General features: G+C 43.7%; 1 protein-coding gene across 1 annotated transcript in view; it reads left to right on the top strand.

Annotated features, from left to right (window-relative positions):
- Positions 1–16,356, top strand: part of LOC112160245 (C-myc promoter-binding protein) — a gene marked incomplete at its 5' end in the record, with an annotated part of 47,345 nt that overhangs the window by 6,651 nt on the left and 24,338 nt on the right. The window contains 8 exon segments of the mRNA XM_024294652.1: positions 902–1,043; positions 8,785–8,874; positions 9,084–9,164; positions 10,764–10,865; positions 10,947–11,087; positions 13,509–14,587; positions 15,710–15,938; positions 16,126–16,229. Coding sequence (XP_024150420.1) covers positions 902–1,043; positions 8,785–8,874; positions 9,084–9,164; positions 10,764–10,865; positions 10,947–11,087; positions 13,509–14,587; positions 15,710–15,938; positions 16,126–16,229 — 1,968 coding nt within the window.

A 16,356-nucleotide genomic window follows, 5' to 3' on the forward strand; every position in this document is an offset into this window, starting at 1 on the left:
AAGTGACGAGGTTCGGACTATTTAAAGATATATTTGGAATAAAAATTAGGTTATAAATGATAGAAGAGGAATGGCACGATAGACTCTTTTCTATCGGCCACACAGAATGAATCGTCATATCGCCCAGCACTAGCTCTAAGTCCTGGACACAGTTTGCTGTTTGTCACTGCATGTGTGCACAATGAGTTCCAGATTAACCCTTTAACACTGGAGCTCCAGTGTTTATGTTCTTTCATTTATTGTAATGTTTTAATTGTTAACACGATCAATGTAATTCCAGCAGATTGTGAAGGAGAAAGCGGTAAACTTTAACTCGTGTTAACGGTTGAATAGTTACAGTTTGGTAAAGATTTTGTGTTTAAGCGTCACCGGTGAGGCCTCAGGTGTTAAAGGGTTAAGGACTTCTTCTAAACCATTTCCAGTTTGCTGTTTTAGTGTTTATTGTTGTTTTGTCTTGTTTTTTGCAGCTAAAAAAAAACACACGTTTCCAGAAATTGCTTGTAATTTCTTTCAGAAAATGCAGATTTTAGTTTAATGCATTGGTAATTATGTATTTTTTTCAGATCAGAGAAAAAGCGCAAAGTTCTTTAACCAAAATGAAAATCGTTTGCTTGCTCATCTTTACATAAGAAAACTCTTCTTACTGTCTGTTGCATCACAGACAGACTGAAAGCTGGACAGCAGATCTGCCAGTGGAGTCCAGTGGGCCTGGTTCTGATCCTTCTTTGTGCAGATGTCAGCAAAAAATGTTTTTTTGGTTTTGATGCCGCTGCTCACGCTGACTCTGATGAAAATGAACTTGTGGAGATTTAAAGTGGAGCAGAGTTCTCTTTCATCCAGACTCAGAGCTGAAGCTGGACCTCAGTTCTGACCGTGATCCTCTTCCTCCCCTCATGTGCAGGCAGTGCTGGAGAGCACGTGGCCCTCCAGCACCAGAGGAGGATACTTCCTTTGGATGAAGCTCAGAAACGTGCTCCTGGCTGTGGCTCAGTTCAAGCAAGCCCTTTCACGGCCCGCGCTCCTCACCCAGAGCCCACTGTCAGGTAACCACGCCCCTGAAAGCCCGTCTTCTGAGACGTTTGGAGAAACATGAGAGTCAAGAGCAGAAACAGATGATTCTGCTGCATTCACTGCTGACTCAGTTTGAATAAACACTTGAAGTCAGCTCTGACACAAAGGAGTCAGTTACAAGTAAACCTTAAGTTCAGGTTTCGGGGGGAGGAGCCAGAAATTTTAGGATTTCAGCTGTTTAATACCTCACTCTGTTCAAACTGTTCCCCTCATTTGAATTTATACTCCTTACGTTGTGAATTCAGAGAATTCAGTTTTCTAGAGAAGAATAAAAAAGAAAATGTTTATCCTCATTATGTACAGAATTGTACATTGCATCTTACATCGCAAACCGCGTGGACCGCCCTCTTTTGCAGCGCAACGAATTTGCTACTCTGCACTTGCCTGAGCTTGACACTGCAACTAATGCATTTAGGATGATGCAAAAAGGAATGGTGTCTGTGGATATCTCACTTAGAATGTATGAAGACACAGATGATGTTGAGAAATAAATCAGGTTTATTTATTGTGGAGAGTTCTACAAAAACATCAGTAATCATGTCTCCATGTTTGAGTTTATATGATTATTATTGAAGATATTCCCGGTACAGAATGACAGCCGCTTCCGCTGTGTCTCTGCGGCTGAGCTTAAAGGTTCTCTGTCTCGTATTAACCTGAGGGGGAAATAAATAAAATAAGGAGACATTTTTCCTTTTTCTTTAACATCTCGAAGAGGCCAGAGCCAGCAGACTCTGCACCCCACAGCGGCTCTCTGTCTGCTGGTAGAATGAGTGAGCTCCACTGCGGGAGCGAAAGCCGTCGATCTGTCCAGACTGTATCCCGCTTTCACCCCAAATTAGCTGAATAGAACGTTTTCACGTGACGCCACTCATCGCCAGTCATGTGCAGAGTTTTGCTCTGACAACCCCGTTAAAGTTAGACAAAGGTTATAGGTACTTCATTGAATACTGCTGGTTTGATTATGAAGGTAATTATGATTTTATTCTTTTAATCTGTGCTAATGCTAACGCTAGCATTAGCTCTGGCTGTGAGTCGTGCAGCTGCAGATCTTTTCTCACCAGTTAAAAGTTTCCCAAATTTCCGTTCTCACATAATCCCTGTAAACAGGTCAAAAGTCAGACAATTCCAGCGTGTCTGACATTAAAGTCAAACTTATTCCTGTTGTAATGTTTTCTACTGCGGTCAGTGAGCTGCTGTTAGCTCAGCCGTGGTTCTAACATCCTCCTTTCCTGCTCTCCTCATATGTTTCTGATATGATTTATGTAAGCTTAACTCTTGCTGAAAGACGTCGAGTCAGGGAATTGCTTCCAAGCTCCATTTATTCATTCAACAAAGAGTTAAACTGCAAATACAAAAGACTATAATTAATAAAATAAAATGTCCAAACATGATGAATTTAACTAAACAATGTGTTTAAAGTTCTATTTACAAAGTTCCAATGCTGCTGCTAATTTAATAAATAAACACAAAGAAACAATGAGATTATGATCAGAATAATATTGATGAACTTGAAGCAAAACTTCCAGACAATGAGGTCTCTGGCTCAAACAGAAGCAGGATGGCAGCAGATTAAAAGACAGCATGGCAAAGACTGAATTAAGATGGCTGACATAGACTTCCTGAAAAAAAACAAATCCAGCCTTCAAAATAAAGGCACCAACTAAATGTAGCTTCAAATTAAAGGAAGACAAACTGACTTAACACAGGCAAATGAACTGGGGGCAGAACACTCCCCGCCTGGCATCTGTAAAGATGTCAGGTACGAACCATTGCATCAACACAGTCCATTCAACAGTCACTTCTTCAGAAGTAAAACAATCTCTGTTACAGGTCTGAGAAACATTTTAGCAGTTCCATCTTTCACTGCTTTAAGTTCGATCTTGCGGACACGTCCATCTTGTCCTGGGAAGGTCTTAGTCACAAGAGCCATACCCCAGTCGATACGGCACGTTCCTGCATCCTTTAGCAGAATGATGTCTCCTTCTTCAACATTTGGAGTTGAGTTCTGCCATTTCCGTCACACTTGCAGTGTCTGCAGGTATTCTCGCTTCAATCAGCTCAAAAACTCTTCCACCATACATTGCACTTGATGCCACAGTCGCTTGTACAAGTCCTTCTCTGTGAAATTTCCTGGAGGAGGTGGTGCACTTTGCTTCTGTGTGAGAAGCATTACAGGTGTAAGCAACTGAGGAGCCTCCGGATCTGAAGAAACTGGAACAAGTGGACGAGAGTTGATGATGGCTTTCACTTTGGCCATCAGAGTGCACAAGACTTCATGAGTCAAGCTGGAGTGGATGTGTGTCAGCATTGTTTCCAATATTCTTCTTACCACACCAATCATCTGTTCCATGCAGCACCCATGTGGGAAGTATGAGGCGGATTAAAGTGCAATGTACAACCTTGACTGTTGGTATACATCTGCCCCTTTGACTCCTTCTGCACTTTATGGAATTCCAGCTCCTTGCAGGCACCAACTAGATTTGTGCCCCAGTCTGAATACAGCTGTTTGGAAGGTCCCCGGATGACAAAGAATCTTCTCAGTGAGTTGATGAACGAAGATGTATCTATGGATTCAATCACCACAATATGGATAGAGCGTGTACTCAAACAGGTGAAAGAACTGCCCAGCGCTTAGAATGGACGAGATGTCCTCTGGTTCTCCTGACTGTTATAAGCCAGGGGCCAAAAACATCCAAACCGGTGTAAGTGAATGGTGGCGATTCACTTAGCCGCTCTGATGGCAAATCAGACATCTTCTGGATTTCTGTTCTTCTTCTGAGCTTTCTGCAGGTAACGCAGTCATGCAGAATGTTGCTGATCCATCTCTTACCATCCATCAGCCAAATGCCTGCTGTTCGTATAACTCCTTCGGTGAAGGTTCGGCCTTGGTGCTGCACCTGGTCATGATGATGTCTTATCCACAGGGAAGAAGCATGATGTCTACCTGGCAGAATGACTGGGTGTTTCTTGATTTCGCTGAGATTTGGTGATTCCTCCTATCCTCATCAGTTTGTCTTAACCCATGATTAGGGTTGGGCACCGATGGGTTCTGATGCGGTTCCGCTGCTACCGCGGTTCTTTTGTTTCGGTTTCGGTTCCCTTTCAGTGCTTATTGCGGTACTTCAGTAATAAAAAATAATGCCTTTATCTTCCTAAATCCAAAGCAGAACGGCTTCAAACAAGCGCAGACTCCCTCCTGCCGTGCAGCTGTGCGCACGTAATATAAAGCATAATATAAAACTCCGTCTTAAATAAACTTAAACGTCCTTGAAATTTTAGCCTGACATTTTATTAAATTAAATCAGGAATGTGGCATTTATTTGCAGTTGTTTTTGGGCAAAAGCAATATTTTATTTCAATAAAATAAGGCGGAAGATAAATGTCAATCACACGGCTGCAAAGCGCAGCAGATGATGACGACCCGCTGTGGTGGTGGGCGGAGCCGAGCCGAGCTTTCTGCTATTAGCAGCCCAACAAGGAGGAAACGATTCATTGTTTCATTTTGGGATGGGGCTCCAGCGTTGTTTAAAAATTGCGGAAACTCCACTATTCACAGCGAAAGTCCCGCCCACCGACGTTGCGGAAGCCGACCATCTCGGCGGTTTTATATGAGCCCGCCCACGAACACAAGAAAGTAAATAGATAGGCTGAATCGTAAAAAATCAGAAGGGAGTACAAGTGATTGACATGTCCACAGACAAATGAAACTTCAATGAACTTTGGAACCGAAATCCGGCACCGTTTGCAGCCGCATCTTTCGGTTTCGGTAGAACCGCGCAAATCATAACGGTTCCTACTTGGAACCGAACTTCGGTGCCCAACCCTACCCATGATTGGGCTTAGCTTGATGAGTGGACTCTTCTTGCTAATTATGGCTTCCTTCGAGATCACATCTAGTTAATTTGGAAAGGATTCTCTTTGAACAGCAAGAAGAATCGCTGAAGTTGCCTTGGACAACTCATCAGCTGTATGAGGCTTTGAACACCAATGCCAACCACGACATTCAACGAGACCACGACCTCTTGTCTTGAATGACTGAAGAACGTGGATCAATAATGCAACCGTTCTTTGAAGGGATTTCCAGGTGAAAAATTTGGTGAATCTGTCTGGATCAAGACCTTTCTTTTCAGTAACCGTTGTTGCAGAACTTGTGATTTGTGGTCGAACTTCAGCATCTGGATTAACAAGTTCAAAGGTCTCTTGAAGCCCGTTTGTTGACTGTGCTTTGTAAAGAAAGGACGGTCCTGTAAACCAGGTAGTTTCAGCAAGCTCGGAGGTCTGGACTAACCCGGAGGCATGGCCAGGTGGGTTATGGTCTGTGACCACATACTTCCACTGTTTTGGCTCCGTAGACAATCGAATTCTTTGAATTCTGTTGTGAACATACACATAGAAGCACTTGGACTGATAGTGTATGCATCCCAGGACCACCTTGGTTTTACAGTAGAAGGTATCTGCACTGAGTTGGATATTGATCTCTTAGATGATGTATTCCGCCATTTCCATGGCTAGTACAGCAGCACAGAACTCCAATCAAGGTATGGCGGGCTCTGATACAGGCATCAGTTTGGCTTTTCCTGCAATAAAACCCACATGAATTTCACCAATTTAGTTTTAAGGTATACCACCACACGGATTGCCTTGGTACAAGCATCCAAGAAAATGCATATCTCGTTCTGTTTAGCTTTGGAGGGAGATGCATTTGTATAAGTTCGAAGAATGTCAAGGTTTCTCAGATCTTGAAGTGAATCTCTCTGTTTTCCACATGTTCCATTTGTCTTGAGGGAGAGGATCATCCCAGTCACACTCTTCCTTTGTCAACTCTCTTAACAAAAACTTCCCCTGTATTGTGACTGGAGCGACGAGACTGAGGGGATTGAACAGTTTTTGGTAGAGAAAGCCCCACGACTGGTGAAAGGTTTTGTTGTTGATGGATACCTGGAAGGAGAATGTATCTTTCTCAACCTCCCAATTCAAGCCAAGACTCTGTTGAGTGGGTGTGACTTCCTCATCCAAGTAGAGGTCTTTTATGTCTTTTGCATGATCCTCTTCTGGAAAGGCTCTCGGCACTTCTTTGCTGTTGGATGTAATTTTGTGAAGCCTTAAGTTGAACTTTGACAGGGACGCTTGAGTTCTCTGTATCAAAGAGATTGCGTCTTCTTTGGTGGGTCTGGAAATAAATCCATCATCCACGTAGAACCCTTGTTCCACAAAGCTCAGAGTGTCCGATCCATACTGTTGCTCTCCTGCCATAGCTGCTCTCCTCAGACAGTAGATTGCAACAGCTGGTGAAGGGCTGTCGCCAAATACATGAACTCGCATTCTGTACTCGACAATGTCTTTGGTGGGGTCGTTGTTGCGGTACCATGAGAAGCAGAGGTAATCTCTGTTGTCTTCTCTGATAACAAAACAATGAAACATCTGATTGATGTCTGTCATGACTGCTACTTCCTCTCTCCTAAAACACAGAAGAACTCCCAAAAGGCTGTTGTTCATATTGGGTCCAGTAAGCAACACATTGTTCAGGGAGACACCCTTGAATTGTGCACTAGAGTCAAACACGACTCTAATTTGTTCAGGCTTTCGTGGGTGGTAAACTCCAAACATGGGTAAGTACCAACACTCCTATCCCTTTGGCAGTGGGGGTGCCAGTTCAGCATGGTTTGTGTCAAGTAGTCTCTGCATGAAAGGGATCTTTCATCTTTGGACTTCTTTGTCCATTATCTTTAGAAACTACTCATCTTCTATTTAGAGGGATAATTCATCATCATTTACAGTTCTTTTGAAGACTGTGAGGCCAAATGAGTTATTTGCTGTGTGGTGGTACCCCTCCTCTTTGTTTTTGTTCATAACTGTGTGTGATCTGCAGGAAAAAATAACATAAAAAGTGATATGCCATAAAAAACTGTTGCCAAAAATATGAAACTGACTATTTCAACGTAATGTGTTCACCCAGAGATCTTTGTTTTTCTTTTTCTTGGCCGTTCTTACTTTGAAAGCTAAAAATATGTGGCTTGATAGCTACTCTGAACATTTTCACTGAACCAAATAATTCCTGTTTTTACAATCATCCCCTAAAATTTCCCGGAAAACAACCTGTACATTTATCCTGAGAAGTGATTAAAATGTGTACGGGCAATGTAGAGATGTGTGTCTTTGCTGCAGGTGTTAAATGTGACCAACATGAATTTCTATTGGCTTTTGTTCTGATCGTATTTAAAATACATGCAAATAACATCAGCCAAAATAGAACCTGTTAGAATAATATCTGCTCAAATGAAAGGTCGATATGACGTCACTGTGAAAAGGGTCTATGAGCTCTGCAACCCTGTGGCTCCAGCGGGTTCAGGAAAAAGATGGAAGTTCAGAACAAAAACGCTCGCTTTGGACTAGTATTCTACCTGCTGATCGAGTCAAAGAAAACGTCACATGTCCAAAGCTAAGGTTCCTGATTGGCAGATGCGACGCAGCAACCTGTCAAACTTCAGATATTTTAATTTTGGCAGCACCCCCCCAATTTGCGCCTCGTCGCCCAAATTGATCTGCTGGCAGGCCTTCATGCTGCACCTATTACTCAAATCTACCTGCATACTACTGATAGCCTCATTTCTTATCTGTTCCATTGACTTAACATTGAAACTGGCCGCCTCCGCCGTGCGACGATCACGCTACGTTCAGTGTGAATGTACCCTAACAGATCAGGTGCATCGAATGTTCAGTCTTTTCATGAGTTCAAAGTTTGTGCTCCCTCTTACAAATTCAAAGCTATACTGCAAATGAGCTGAAGAGACTTTTGGTTGGAAACCAGTTTTTTAGGTGCAGATGCTCCTCTGCAGATCCCTACCTCAACCTCATATGATTGCCTTTATTTGTGAACAGAAGGGTTTTTTTGCTGTTGGTGAGAAATACCTCGGTAATTCTTTCATCCACAAGCATCCTTTTTCTAACGACTCTGAGGAGGGAGATGGAAATGTTTGTTGAGCTGCTTTTCTCCTTCAGAATCTACTGGAACTAAGTTGATTGTATTAACGGTTAAACAGAAACAGTATTAGGGCTGCCAGGATTAATCAACGACTAATCGACTATTAAAATAGTCAACAACTAATTTAATTGTCGATTAGTTGTTACTTTACATTATATGGAGTCAGAGTGTAGTAAAGTTGACAGTTATAATGACATTCTGACAGCTTTTTGGACTACTTTTGCATTTACTAAGGTCTTTTAGGCTATTTTGGAGTTTACCTAATGTCAGCTACATGTTAGCTGTTTTGGCTAACTTAGGCTTTTTTTTCAATTTTTTTTTGGCATTTAGCTAATATTTTAGCCGGCCATCAGCTTCAGCAATTTTAGCTATCAATTTCAGCATCTTCAGCTATCAGCACTAGCATCTTCAGTGACCAAATTCAGCTTACAGTATTCACACTAGTATTATCACAGGTAATGGTATATATCTAGTTATTAATTAGTTTAAAGCTACTGATGGTTAGGATGTGTGCTTTACATCCAGTTTGCCCATGACCCAATTAGAATCTGAATACTTTATTTATCCCAGGGGGAATTAGTCGACTTATCGGAAAAAATCATCAGTGATTAGTCGACTAGTAAAAATATTTGTTTGTGGCACCACTAAACAGTATGTTAAAGATTTTGTTTTTGAGTGTCACTGACGACGCCTCAGGTGTTAAAGGGTTAATGCTGATGCGTTTTGGACAGACGGCAGCGACCTGGACGCAGTGAGTCATGGGAGTCTGGACAGTTCTGCTGATCAGGGCCCGTCCGCCACTGATGACAGGTCCAGTACAGGTGATTCTTTCTTCACGGTTATCCATCTTCTTCCTGTTGTCGTCTGTTCCACTCACTGACCCCCCGCCCTCATGTCTCCCCCTCTTTCCCGGCTCATCCTGCCGTTTCTCTGATGTTCATCCACCGTGTTGGCCGGTTTTTATGGTTTCTGCTCTGTCCCTAACCCCGCCCCTCCACTCTGGCCCTGCCTGTTGTGCCTTTGCATTCAGTTGGTGGTGGGGTTGCCAGGTCCGTGGTGGCTCCCTCACACTGGGGGGGCTATGAGCTCAGAGAAGCCCCTCTCCATAAAGGTAAAGCTCTGCCAGAAAGTGTCTGTGGTTTCTCTGTACGGTTCAAACGCTTCCACTCGCTGACCTGATGCCGTTCTTCTGTTTGCATCAAGTTCAAGTTTAAAACTCATTTATTACAGGTCATTTACCACACAAAGACTCAACAGGAAGCTTTTGACAAACAACAAGCAGCAACGCTGATGAAACTAAAACACTTCAACTCATTTTAAGAAAATGTGTCCTAAATGTGTCCACTGTTTGCTTAAATACATTATTAAAGGTTTTATGTGAATTAAACATAATTCTTAAGTCGCTGTGACATTCAAAGTTTTTGACTAAGCACCAAGACGATAAAATGTGATTAAGGTTAAGTCTGACATTTGCCGCTCCCCCAACTCATGTGAACTGTTTATACTGTAGCAATTGTGTGCATGCTTGTAACGTTGTCCTTCTCAGTCCAAACGGTCCTTTCAGGGGTATGCGGCTGTCTGCAGGTGAAAAATGCTCAAACCTGTACAAGCACACAGCTGACCTGCAGGAAATATTAGCTCAGTGAACCTTAGTGAAAACCCTCATGTACATTTTTTTCTATGGGCATGCTGCGGGAGACAGGTCGTGAACACGTATGCAACACATTAGGAAAAGTTAGGGAGAATATGTGAAATGCAGGTGTGTCACACAGATTTTTACATTTTTCAGCTTTTCTGTTTCATTCAGATGTCATTAGATTAATCAGTTATGTTAAAATAATAGTTTTGTCAAAACAGCTTTTATGTGTATCAAACAAAGTTTCAGTTTTTTAGATATTAATTTTAGGTGATATTTAATTGTAAGCTCTCCTAAATGGAATTGTTCAGTTTTGTGGGATCCAACCATGCTTCAAAGTAATCAAAAACGGTGTTCAGAGACAGTGATGAACCACTGATCATCACTCACAGGACTGCTGACTGCCTTTACATGTCAGTCTTATCCTGCCGGAGACGTCTGGCTGGATGAGATCCTCTCTGCTGGGATGTTCCGGATGAGCCCAGTGGAAGATGCAGGTTGAATATTCCAGCATGGAATCTGCTTTATGTGATGAGGAGAGTCTGACTGTCTTTTTGTCATCTCTATAACTCCTCCCATCAGCTGATGACGTTTATGAAAACCCATTTCCCTCTGGTTTGAATTTCATGAATTAGATATAAAGTGGATCCCGGAATGGAAATATTTCCCCGTCACACATCTCCTTCACCCCGTCTTCCACCATAACACCCCCTGCAGCATGAATGTGCTGTGCTTTCAAACTCGTCATGCACCGCCGGCTCACTGCAACCATAAAGCAGAATCACATCTGCGACTCGGCGTTTCTCCCCATGCTCGTCATTAGCATGAAGGCGTGTGACCAGAGAAAACACGCTCTCCACAGGTCTGTATCTGTTTGGAATCACATGATCAGCTGTAGAAAAGAGCTTGAGAAGACTTACGGTTCTCACTCACACCTGTTGGTAACAGAGGTGACAGCGAAGGCCTGAGACTTCACACCATTTAAAGAGCACTCAAGCATTCTTAAGTTACTTCCCACCATTTCATATCTTAAGCCTGCTGTTGGTTTCATCCGCTCCTCTTTGTGTTTTTCAGGAGATCAGTCTGATCTGGGCTACAACTCCCTGTCCAAAGAGGAGGTGTGGAGAGGACCAGCGCCTCCCAAAGAGAGCAGGAAGGAGAGCGACTGCAGCTCCTGTCAGTAATCTGTCCTCTGCTGTCATCAGCCAGAGAGAAGGAGCGTCTTTGTGCTGAAGTCTGTGTTTTCTGTGGGTTTAGTGTCAGAGACAGAAAGTACCAAAGGAAGTAGAGACTGCCTCCCCCAGCTGGACGGGGATGCCTCCTTCAAACCCCGTGGGATTGTCCGCAGCAGCTTCCTGTACAATTCCTCCAGTAAACCCAAGAGCTCCAGCAGTGCAGGTACAGCAGACTTTCACACAGATCCTCAACAACCGCAAGAAGAGGAAGGAGAGTTCCCCTGAGTGATGGGTAGCTCTCTGAATTTACTGTCTAAAGACTTCCACAACTCAAAACAGGAGATCTGAAGACATTTTGAAGTTTAAATAGAATGAAAATGAGGACATGTGGAACAGATGAGCCAGTATTTTATTTATTGGATCTCTTCTTTTCTCATCAGTTTGAAGACCTCTGATCTCAGAGGCTCTGAGTGTCTAAAGCTCCGTCTGTGTATTTGGTCTCATTCTGCAGAATGTAATCACTGCAGTAGTTCTGGATTGTCCTTCATGGACCTTCATTCATAGTTTCATCTAAACATGCGGCTGTCCGTGCACTTACCCCCTCATACCATCAGAGGGGCTTTCTGAACTGAACTCTGAGAACGTGCTAGACGGTCTTCTTGGCGTCTGGGACACCATCACATATTGACCCGTCCTACCATAGAACTCTGACCCACATGGACTCAGCATCCTGCTGCTGAGGGATGCAGAGGTTGTGAGGCCCTAGAAACAACAGGGTTACAATGGAGGTCTCTGTTCTTGTCCCTGATGCACAAAGACTCCTCCAGTTTCTCCAAATCTGTTCTGTAGATAAGACTTACAAACACAGATTAATCCTTTAACACCGGGGACATTTCTGGCCACACTAAAATAACACGTTCTTTGAGCCACACAATTAACTCAATTCCAGTGGATTCTGAAGGAGAAAAGGGAATTTCACCGCAAATAATTCAGATTTCAATATGTTCAGTGGACGCGTTTTGTAAGTGGCGCCCAAATAATGTCTTAAAAATGTGCGTAGTGATGTACGTACATGAGTTTTAAATGCATTTCCATAGATGTTTCATTGGAGATAGTTGCTTAAATGCGAGTTTCCGAAGGCGGCGTGATCGTAGCTTCAGAGCTAGCCTTCAGCTAACCCTTTAATACAAGAGCTCCTCTGTTTATGTTCTTTGATTGACTGTAACTTTTCAACCGTTAACACGATCGATGTTATTCTAGTAGATTTTGAAGGACAAAGGCATCTCGCGCCGGTTTTCTCTTTCAGAATCTACTGGGATGACCTTGATCGTGTTATCGGTTGAAAAGTTACAGTAAGTTAAATATTTTGTGTTTAAGGGTTACTTGTGACGCCTCAGGTGTTCCAGGGCTAAATAACCCCACAAATTCTAACTACTAAGGTGGATGAACTATAGTTAAACAAAACAAAATAGTTTCTAACTTAAAATGACTAGATTACCCAGAATCCCTAGAGGGACCAGGAGGCAGGTCAAAGACAGATTTCATTCATTTTTAATTTGCAAAGCAGCCTTTGCAGAGACTGGAGCTCAACAGATTCACCAGACTTTATTCAACCCCGTAACATATAAAACACAAACAATATTCTCACTTTTTTCATTTATTATGTTGAATCTGAAACATTCTGACAGTGTCAGTAAACACAAAAACTGGGTTGAATTAATAAGAGCACTGTTGATTTAAGAGTGGATAGAGGTTATAACAGTCATTAGTCTTGTTCCCTGATCTGAGTGAAGTTCATCAGCTCTCAGATGGGAGTCTTTCTAAATGTTTGTGGTTTTTATGGCATTTCCTGTCTGTTTACCTATAACAGCATCACTGTTCAACTGAGACCAATTCTTAGACCAAACCGTGAGAATGCTCAGTTTTCAACATTATTCCTATTTTTCACTGTGAGTAAAATACTGGCTCATGTGGTTTAAAGGTCTCTTAGAATTAATTAAATTCCCACATGACAATTTTTTTTATTAAACAAATTGTTCCCAGTTGTGTTTTAACTATGATTAAGACGTTTTTAACCAAAAAGCCATTTTTCATGTTTATCTGAAGCTTTTGTTTCCAAAATCTCCTCTGAGAGGGCGTGGCTAGCCTCGCCCTCTGACCCCCCCCATCTCATTATGATAGCTCTGTGTCTCGCTAGCGTAAATCTTTACCACTGCTCCATAAAATGTCCATCAATATGAAGTCGGTAATGTCCAGCTGTATGGCTCTGATCTGGATGTCAGCTGGGACGAGGATTGGCAGAGATTCAAAAGGAGAAATACTCAGAAATGCAAAAACGAAATGATTTCTCATTACATCTTTTCTCTTTCATAAGAAAAATGCTACACAGACATGCTAAAAACTAAAAAAAAATTGGATTTTCATTTGAGGGTGGGCTTTAAAGTCCCACTAAAAATCAACTGATTTCTGATTGTAGTTTTAAAATGTTTAAATTCTTCTCTCGTATTGAATTTGACTGTTCTGTGTTGTGAGTGTCTGTGGAAACAGACACGTATCCTCTCCTAAACTTGAGGTTTTCTGTAACTCCTTCCTGCTGTCATGTTGGGAGCAGTGTGGTTGACTGTAGCTTTCCCCGCCCCCTCAGGCCACGTGGCGGGTCTGCTCTTCACCGCCTCGCTGGACGACATCGGCGAGGTTCACAGCAACACTTTGATCAGGAGACACAAGAGTGCCCTGGAGGAGGCGATTAGTGGCCTCGCCATGGAGAGGCCGGGTGTGAGGGAGCGCCACCTGAGCGGGGACACTGTGTGCAGCAGCGGCGGCAGCGGGAACACCCTTCTTGGTTTTGGATCCAGCCAAAGTGAAGCCGGTCCAGAAAAGAAGGCAGATGCCAAAATTCTCTCGTGTGTGAGGATCCACAGGCCCGCCTCTTTGGCTGTGGAGTGTCTGGAACAGTCCGCTTCCATCGAACAGCCTTCCAGAGTTCACAAAGAGGGGCGGGACTTCAGCTATGAGGACGGAAACAACGCCGAGGCCATTTTTGATTTTGAGGATCTGGAGCTGGACCCAGTCAAACCGCCCGTCAAGCGCAGCATCAGCTGTAGCGGTGTGACCACCTCAACCAGCAAGGGCGGGGTCAAACGCACCGACATCCAAACAGGCTACGACCCTCTTTCTCTTCTGGCAGCGCAGTCGGAGAGCAGGCCGGAGCCACGGGAGGAGGAGTTCAGGGCGCTGCGAGCCCGCAGAAACCTGGCCAGGGAGATCGAGCTGTACCTGATCCAGCTGGACAGCCCCCTGAGCAGCCGCACCCCCAGCCTGGATCTGCAGGACCTCGCCAGCCCCCCCCTCCTGCACCCACCTCCTAACCCCGCCTTCCGCAGGTCCAGTCTCCCCCACGGCTCCCCCTTCCGCAGTGTGGAAATGTCTCGTTCTCGCACCTTTCACCAGACATCACCTGCTCAGCCCATCTCACGTCAAAGTCCGTGGACCCCCCCCCACAGTCAAAGCTCCAGCACCAGTGCCAGCCCAGGACCCAGCCCCTTCCGGGAGAGGGCCGACAGGATGGGCCTGGGGTCACCCTCCTCCTCTTTTGCCCTTGACACCCTGCTCACGCCAACGCTGGACGTGTTCAAGACCAACGTCTTCTCTGCTGGGAGGGGCGTGGCTGAGAAGGCCAGCCGCTGGTACTCCCGCTTTGCCACCTACTCCGCTCCGAGCAAGGTACCAAGGTTGTTGTTGTGAGGAAACCGGCAGGTTCTGAGCTGACTAATGTCGGGTTTATGGAGCTATAGTGACACATTTGAAGCACATATCATCCTGGAGCACTGCTGACACCTTGTGGCAGGGAAAGTCATAGAGTTTTTCTGTGAGAGGTTTGCTTGATAATGAGTGAAGCAAATGTACTATTGTGTTTTACCAGACTACCTTAAGGGATGTTTATTTTCAGTGGGTATTTCTGGATTCCTATTTTTGCTAAATCAGAAATATCCAAACTTAGTCATCTGGCCTGGAATACAGAAACTTAGAGGACGGTAATTTAACTGACTTTTGAGAAATTTGAGAATGAAGTTTGAACAAATGTAGAACTCTATAGAAAAGCAAGAGAAATGAAATGGGGTCAAAAGACTGCACAATCATTGTTAGAACAATAATCCCCCACCAAGAAACTCTAAAATGTTTGTAAATCTTGACTACAACGCAGATTATTACTCAGAGGAACTGGAGAAATCTCTCTGTATCAGGGACAAGGCTAAACATTTTCCCAGTGTCTTGGTGGTCTTTGAGCTGTCATCTGGATATTGGTGTCAGTGACAGCACTGAATCCAGGATGCTCTAGATGTAAACACAATAATCCTCTGCACAGGAAAACACTTCAAATATGAAGCTGTTAGCTTAGAAGTAAGACCAAACTAAACACAAAACTCCTGGAAAACTCTAGAACTTGATGTTTTGAAGAGCAAAGGAGATGGTGCATCATGGTTACCGTGGTAACCATGCTCGATGTCCAAGCTTTCTGAGACTCGCGGCTGCATCACTTTAAAGTTAGCCGGTTCAGATCTTTGTTTTCATTCTGTAATTCTGGACCTATTTTCTGTAAAGGTTTGAGCTTTAAGAATTTAAACAAGAGAGAAAAGTGTGAAAAAGTGGAGTGAGGAGTTTTACAGCCATAAAACATTTCTAATTCTACTTCATGGATTTCATCGATCAGATTATTGTTTTAACTTAACTCCCAGGATAAATGAATGAGTTTCAGTTCAAACCTAACATTGTAACAATCCAAACCACAGAAGTCTTTGTTTACCAAAGTGCAAACTGTTTCTGCCCGTCTCCTTTCCTTCTAAGGACGGCCACAGTGACAGCCTGAGCGTGTCCTCCCTTGATATTGGAGATTTGGACTCCCCCCCTCTGCTGGATGAAGATGATTGTAGGGAGCAGAAGATCTCAGCGCTCTCTCCTCATAACAATGGTCCAGTGGGGCCCCGCAGGAGCCCCAGGCGAAGCCCCGTTCACAGCAGGCTGCACAGCTCCACCTCCGGCTCCAGCCGGGGCAGACCCACATCTCTGCCTGCTGGTGAGTGGGACCTTCAGCAACAAATCTTTGTTGATACAATTTTAAAAAAAAGCTGGTGGAGCTGAAAAAGCAACAACCTGCAAACAAAAATGGAGGTTTCCTTTCCAAACCCTCAGTTTTCTCTCATCCAGGTCTGTATGTTGATGCTAGAGCAGAATCCATGTCAGACGTGTTCTGTCTTTGTCAGGATGTGTGCTGTCTCCACCCGACTTCCCCCTGCCGGACAAGTCTGACCTCAGCTCTTCACGCTACACAAGCAACACCAGCATTTTCAACAACTACGCTATGGAGGTAAACCCAAAAAGAGGACGAGTCATTGTCAAAGTGTTTTCAAGTTGGATATCTATACAAATAACGACAGGACAGTGTCTTAGGAACAAAAGGATGCCAAGTCTTTTAATGGAAATAAAAGTTTTCA

This window comes from Oryzias melastigma, linkage group LG23 (genome assembly GCF_002922805.2).
Source record: "Oryzias melastigma strain HK-1 linkage group LG23, ASM292280v2, whole genome shotgun sequence".
Classification (NCBI taxonomy): domain Eukaryota; kingdom Metazoa; phylum Chordata; class Actinopteri; order Beloniformes; family Adrianichthyidae; genus Oryzias; species Oryzias melastigma.